The 7,528-nt window shown below is 39.7% G+C and overlaps 1 protein-coding gene across 9 annotated transcripts; it reads left to right on the forward strand.

Annotated features, from left to right (window-relative positions):
* Positions 1 to 696: 696 nt before the first annotated feature.
* LOC103714587 (alpha,alpha-trehalose-phosphate synthase [UDP-forming] 5) lies at positions 697 to 4,848 on the forward strand. Of its 9 annotated transcripts, none has more exons than XM_039118794.1 (7): positions 697 to 899; positions 1,039 to 1,090; positions 1,246 to 1,331; positions 1,461 to 1,633; positions 1,740 to 3,783; positions 3,978 to 4,251; positions 4,341 to 4,848. In XM_039118794.1, the coding sequence occupies exons 5-7, from the start codon at positions 1,796 to 1,798 to the stop codon at positions 4,656 to 4,658; spliced, it is 2,580 nt and encodes an 859-aa protein (XP_038974722.1). In that variant the 5' UTR covers positions 697 to 899; positions 1,039 to 1,090; positions 1,246 to 1,331; positions 1,461 to 1,633; positions 1,740 to 1,795; the 3' UTR covers positions 4,659 to 4,848. The 9 variants fall into 9 exon arrangements, with proteins under 9 accessions (XP_038974722.1, XP_038974728.1, XP_038974725.1 ...); XM_039118800.1 differs by having other exon boundaries at positions 1,246 to 1,305; XM_039118797.1 differs by lacking the exon at positions 1,246 to 1,331.
* The last annotated feature ends 2,680 nt before the right edge of the window (positions 4,849 to 7,528 follow it).

Here is a 7,528-nt window from a genome sequence, read left to right on the forward strand (position 1 = left end):
GATAGTTGATTGGTAGGAGAGAGTTTTGTTTAGTGAAATATTCATTGATAATAAAGTTTAGATATTATTTCTTTCAAAAATAAAAAATTTACCCAAAAGTCTATATTTTTGGATGAATATTTTTCAAGCAATATTTAATAATATATATTATAATATTATATTATACTATTATAGTATTAGAGGTACTTTAGAATAAAATAAAATAATTATTTTTCAACTGGTGAAAAAATAATTTATCCATCTATAGAAGCATGATCAACTTTTTAATAATATTTGCCACAAAAGAAAAGGTCCTTAGTGCAAAATAAAATTAAAGAATGGAGATATATTTAATATATTAATATAAAATATTTTTATCATTCTAGCTTATTGGTTTCTAATAATTGTTATTCTAAGACCAAATATATTGTAATTTTTTCTAAAAATAATAAAAAATTATTTTAATTATTGTCATATTATTTTTGAAGGTGCTGGTTTTGAGCTAGTATTCCACTGCTCTGCTGCCTAAAAGTAAAAGGGGGGTGGAGAATCTTCTACGATTTTTATGGGAACAAACGATTGACGGTCCCCTGATTTTCTTATCGCTGTGGTCACCGCAGGTGATCGTAAGCTTGCACTCCGCTGTTCCGTTTCTCCTGCCACTGTTTCCCTCTCCACGCCACTGAAGGTGGTGAGTGTGGAATCATTCGCTTTTCATTCCAAAGCTCAAACCACTTGTCACAACCCGAAGGCTGAGACTCTCTCACCCTCTCCGAGGGAGTGTGTGTGAGAGAGAGGGAGAGGGTCTTGAGATCACAAGCAAGTCCCTTTCCTCTCGGGATACAAATGATCACCAGCCTTATTCTTTCCATACTCCTTTTTAATCTGTGGTGATCTTTTTTCCCCTTAAGCGGAAAAAGGTAGCTCCTTTTCTCCATGATGAATCCCTTCAAGCCCTATTTAGTTTCTTCTTTCTACTCAACCTCGAGCATAATTATCTCTCATCTGATTTGTTTCTACTGTGCTATTCCTTTTTTATGCTTCTTGACTTCATTTTAGTAGCATTTGTTGGAGTTCATTCAAGCCTTCCTCTGTTACTTCTTACTGGGAGGTCAGAGCCCTTCATGTTAGTCTTTTGATTTTTATCTAATTTTTAGTTCATTTTTTTTCCTGCTTGCTTGATCATCTGTTTTTGTTTGATTGGTGTTAGGATGACTTTACATTTTTAATTCTTCCAATAAAATGGATTTTTTTTTTCTTGTGAAGATTACCCATCTTCTTGTTCCTCTTTGATGGTGGAGGTCCAGATAAATTTCAGTTCTTTTGGTAAAGTTTTGTTTGGCATGTTCAATGTAAGAGATTTTGATGTGTATTTGTACATCTTGGCTGTGATTCTTCGAGACTCCGCGTTTAGATTCGATTCGAAATCACGAGTTTGACGAAGGATCTGATCAGATTTTCGGGTTTTGATGGAATTTTAGGGTTGGCAGAGGAAAGGAGAACCAAAATCCTATGTTTTTTTGATTCTTCTCAAGCCTGCATGCAAATTCGTTGGCCTTCATTTGGCTTGCACGTCATTGGGTTATCGCCTTTGGATGTTTTGTCGAGATTCTGAAGCTTATTCGGTCGGGGATCCAGCTTGACCATTGAATCAGTAAGCATTTTCTTGGCACTCTGTGACCAAAATTTTTAGCCACAATTCTTATTGTCGCTTATTTCTGTTTTTGATCTTTTTATCAACACTTTGTATACTGGCGGAGAAATCTCGGCCCTTCTCCAGATATCCAGATAAAGAGTAGATAACCTTCTCCATACAATGGTTTCGAGATCGTACTCGAACCTCTTGGACCTTGTCACTGGTGGCTCTCCCACCTATGGCCGCCTTGGGAAGAGGCTTCCCAGAGTGATGACCGTGGCTGGCATCATCTGTGATCTAGACGAGGAGAATTCGAACAGTGTCGGCTCTGAGGCACTGTCTTCGGTCTCTCAGGAACGGGTAATTATAGTAGGCAATCAGCTCCCGCTTCGGGCTCACCGGAGACCCGATGACAGTGGTTGGAACTTCAGTTGGGATGAGGATTCTCTGCTGTTGCAGCTCAAAGATGGTCTCGGAGAGGATGTGGAAGTGATCTATATTGGTTGCTTGAGAGAGGAGATTGAGCCAGGAGAACAGGATGATGTTTCACTGACCCTGCTCGAGACTTTTAAGTGTGTCCCCACATTCCTCCCCCCTGATCTTTTCAGCAAGTTCTATCATGGTTTCTGTAAGCAGCACTTGTGGCCCTTGTTCCACTACATGCTCCCTCTCTCACCGGACCTAGGTGGGCGATTTGATCGGTCTCTTTGGCAAGCTTATGTTTCTGTGAACAAGATATTTGCAGACAAGGTTATGGAAGTTATAAGCCCGGACGATGACTATGTGTGGGTCCATGATTACCATCTTATGGTGTTGCCAACCTTCTTGAGGAAGAGGTTTAATAGAGTGAAGCTTGGGTTCTTTCTCCATAGCCCATTCCCCTCCTCTGAGATTTATAGGACTCTTCCTGTTAGAGATGAACTCCTAAGAGCCCTTCTAAATTCTGATCTTATTGGTTTTCATACCTTCGATTATGCTAGGCATTTCCTTTCATGCTGTAGTAGAATGCTCGGCCTTGCGTATCAATCAAAGAGGGGTTACATTGGGCTTGAGTATTATGGGCGTACTGTTAGCATCAAAATACTTCAAGTGGGAATTCACATGGGTCAGCTCCAATCAGTGTTAAATCTCCCAGAGACCGAAGCTAGAGTTGCAGAGCTTAGAGATCAGTTTATGGGTAGGGTTGTGTTACTTGGAGTGGATGACATGGATATATTTAAAGGAATCAGCTTGAAACTTCTGGCCATGGAGCAACTACTTGTGCAGCATCCAGAGTGGAGAGGGAAGGTAGTTTTGGTCCAAATTGCAAACCCTGCCAGAGGCCGAGGAAGAGATGTACAGGAGGTGCAGTCTGAGACCGCTTCCACAGCTAGAAGAATAAACGAGACATTTGGAAGGCTGGGCTATCAGCCAGTCATTCTTATTGATAACCCGCTTCAGTTTTATGAGAGAATTGCATACTATGTGATAGCAGAATGCTGTCTTGTCACTGCAGTGAGGGATGGAATGAATCTGATTCCCTACGAGTATATAATTTGCCGTCAGGGTAATGAGAAATTGGACCAGATGTTGCAACTGGACCCATCGGTGCCAAAGAAAAGCATGCTGGTTGTCTCTGAATTTGTTGGTTGCTCTCCATCTCTCAGTGGAGCCATTCGTGTCAATCCATGGAATATAGATTCTGTGGCTGAAGCAATGGATGTGGCTTTGGAAATGTCAGATCATGAGAAACAACTGCGACATGAGAAACATTATAGGTATGTTAGTACACATGATGTTGGATATTGGGCGCACAGCTTCTTGCAAGATTTGGAAAGGACATGCAAGGATCATGTGAGGCGAAGATGCTGGGGTATTGGCTTTGGCTTAGGCTTCAGGGTCATCGCCCTTGATCCAAATTTCAGGAAGCTTTCTGTTGAGCATATAGTTTCTGCTTACAAGAGGACCAAGAACCGGGCTATTCTCTTGGATTATGATGGTACCATAATGCCTCAGACATCTATCAACAAAACCCCTACAAGTGAGGCTATCGCCATTTTGAACAGCTTGTGCAACGACCCCAGGAACATTGTATTTCTGGTCAGTGGAAGAGACAAAGAGACTTTGAGCAACTGGTTTTCCTCCTGTGACAAACTAGAGCTTGCAGCAGAGCATGGCTACTTTTTAAGGTAAGTGAATCTTAAAGACTTATTCTTCTGCCATCTCATGTGCTTGTCTATGCTTTTGAATATGTCTTGTCGAGTCAATCTTTTAGAACAGTTTCCGTAATGATATATGTATTATATACACAGACGCATATATGGATGCATGCTCTATCAACTTAATATGTTCCAATTGTATGTCTTAATTGAAATATTTTTAGGCAAAACCATGATGCTGAATGGGAAACGTGTGTGCTTGTGGCCGACTTTGACTGGAAGCAGATTGCTGAGCCTGTCATGAAGTTGTACACTGAAACTACCGATGGTTCGGCTATAGAGGCTAAAGAAAGTGCCCTTGTTTGGCATTATCAGTATGCTGATCCAGATTTTGGGTCATGCCAAGCTAAAGAACTTCTGGACCATCTAGAGAGTGTTCTTTCAAATGAACCAGTGTCTGTAAAGAGTGGCCAACATATTGTGGAAGTCAAACCACAGGTCAGTTTACAACCTCCTCCTAATAGTTAATTCGAAACCATGCTGATGGTCTCTTTACTAAATCTCTGCAACCTAACTCTGATGTTTAGGGTGTCAATAAAGGTCTGGTGGCTGAGCGGCTTCTGAGCACAATGTGTCAAAAGGGCATGCTCCCTGATTTTGTTCTCTGCATTGGTGATGATAGGTCAGATGAGGATATGTTTGAGGTCATTACTGGTGCAGTGGCTGGTCCTTCTTTGTCCCCTGTTGCAGAAGTATTCGCATGCACAGTCGGCCAAAAACCAAGCAAAGCAAAATACTACTTAGAGGACACTGTGGAGATTGTCAGAATGCTGCAAGGCCTTGCTACAGCTTCAGACCAGATGGCACGGGCTGCTGCTTCTCAAAGTTCTCACAAAACAACCTAAATGCTGCCATCAGTTTGGTGTCGACCTGTTTCCTGCAGGTGTCTAAGCTTTATGTTTTGGTTCCTCCTTTGTACATATGCTTGTTTGGCATGCCTTAGTAAATTATGTTTGTTGTTCACTAATCTTGGTGTACTGTTGACATTATGCTTTTGAGATGCTTGTTTCCTCTATCTCAAGTGTGCTAGTTCTCTATAACTTGTTTCTGGCAATGTGTGCTTGATTGTTAACCATGATCTGGAGCTACAGACCAAATTCCACTGAACCTACTAAAAATTTAAATAAAACAATTATCGATGAAGTTGTAGAATACCTGACTTGCAAAACCAATGCTGAATAAGAAGCAGCTAATCTTGTTTCAACAGTGGATATGTTTAGCTTAATCTAAATCTTACTGGTAATGGTCAATAGATAATGTTGTAGGGTCTGTTGTGTTCCTAAGACAATCCCCCTCCTTTGTTTTTGTTTAGCATCATGCTTCGTCATTTATCCAAGCTAAAAAGAATAGAGTTTTAGTTTCTCTGACTGATGGATGACCAGAGTTGGGTTTTGTGGTTCTTATGATTACATCTGGAACATTTTTATGCTTCTTATTACTCCCTTCTCTCATGGCTTCCAATTATGCACTTGCTTTGTGTTATGATATTTATCTATTGTAAGCTCAAGGGTGGGAGTTGTGGCTGTTTGGTTAAAGATAAATGGGATACCTTTTTCTATAATATAAACTTCCAGTGAACAATGAAAACCCAGAAATGTGCTATTGTTTAGTAATTTTTCTCTCTGTTCTAGTCTGGACTTAAGAATCAGTCACTAAATTATACTAAAGGTTGCCTGCAGTTCGACTTGAGTGGATGAGAACCAGGGATTCTCCAATGTCTGTTTGGCTGTACAGCCATTTACTTTGGTTCCTACTTGTATTAGCTAATTTGTTCCCATTCCCCGTATGGTCCTGACTTGCATGCAAACTTGAATAAATTTCTAGGTGGAATCAAAGAGAAATGAGAATATTTAACTAAGAACTTAAAGGCAAAGTAGTAGAAAACAATCAGTGATACTTGTGGCCCATGATATTCTTTTAATCTTTCAGTATGCATCTATAACAATTTGATAGATATGAGGGGAACACCGTGGTCAGCATGGATGGAACTTGTGACAGAGAATGTGGAAAGCTTGCAGTAACATCAAGAAGAAAATGCAGCGAAGAAGGTTTAACGAAACGACACCAAATAATTGGGGTAGGCAAGGACGGTTAATAGTTTTATTAACCGTTGCGATCAGGTTCCAAGCTGTGCTTATCTGAATTATTTGTTTGATTAGTATGCTTGAGTGTCTATATCATGTGGTAGCGGGGAGTTTTTCTATCCTAGCTTCTTTTGTCCCCATAAAGTTTGTGTTCTTAGCACAGATAAGATCCTTGAGATTTCTTTTTTCCTTGTTTTTGCTGAAGTAGCTTTCAAAGCTTTGATTTCTTTAATTCAGGCTCAGGTGGTAGTTAATCTCTCGTTATTAATTACACCTTTGAGATTACTTCTTAGAAAAGCAAGGCTTGTGCTTGGAAATTAAGCAACCATACTAGTGATCTGGTTGGCGTCGCCAAAAGCCTCAGTAGTCGTAACCTCTGTCCACCTGAAACTCGCAAGCTGAGCCTTGGCTTGCTTTCTTTGTCAGATTACCACCGTAAAAGATGAACATTTTAGCTCCTGGAGTCACCATCTGGTTTGGTACTGTATCCAACCCTTCGCTTGCCTGACTGTTTTATGTCATCAGAATGAACATTCTGCGAAAGACTGTTGCAGGGGCATAAGACAAGTTTCATCTACATCGCCAACTGTAAGCATTGCACTTCATGGCTCATTAGTGTTAATCCTCTCTCTCTCTCTCTCTCTCTCTCACACACACACACACACACACACACACAAGCACACACCCAAGTTAGGTTGACCCATTGAAAATAAACCACATGTGTGCTTGCTTGCTCTTGGGCTCGTTCCTTTGATAGTTTGAACATTTCTCTGATTTAATCACTGTAAATCCCCCTTATTGGTTTTAGTGAAATTACATCAGTTATTTGCCTTGTTTTTTTTTTCCATCGCTATTGTGATTTGGCATATCCATAAACAGATAATATGCTAATTTTCAGAAACGATAATTGAAAAGCAATTGTCGGATCGGTTTGTATCTACAGTTAGCTAAAGCTAATGGCCACTTTCATCTACAAGAAAGAATAGTTATTTTTATATCTCGATGCGCTGCAGCTACTGTTTTCACAATTTCACACAATTATAAATGGAACGATTCTAATTCAACTTATCCTTTTGAAGCTGATGAAGCAAACTACATGAGCCTCCCCATAGAGCCAACAGGAATCCTATCCCAATGCTGAAAATAAAAGGCAATTTGATTTGCAATGCGAGGATCAGTCACTGGCCATGTTTCATTTTATTTCTTGATTTTAATGCATCCGACACTGTGCCTTGTTTTATGAGTATTTATATCTAGGTTGCATACAATTACATTGTTTGTATACAGTTGTGCCAATACCTGTACTATACACTAGTATCTTGATTTGTACATAAACAATGTCTATAAGATAAATAAGTATAGATATAGGCATCGAAAAATAATTTATAATCAAATTCAAACAGTTCTGGACCACAGAATGGTTCTAGATGCTTTAGGGCTTTCTAACTCTCTTGGTGCCATCCAGATCATTTAACAACTAAATTATGCACTGCTGCCTCCTTTTTCCCAAAACGCTTTTTGAAGGTAAGGAAAAAAGCTGCAAAAAGATGATATATGATAACTTCTGTGAGCTCCCTTTCTCAATGAAACAAGCGCTTTAAGCTATATTATAGGAAGAAACCAAAGAGACA

This window comes from Phoenix dactylifera, chromosome 2, assembly GCF_009389715.1.
Source record: "Phoenix dactylifera cultivar Barhee BC4 chromosome 2, palm_55x_up_171113_PBpolish2nd_filt_p, whole genome shotgun sequence".
NCBI lineage: Eukaryota > Viridiplantae > Streptophyta > Magnoliopsida > Arecales > Arecaceae > Phoenix > Phoenix dactylifera.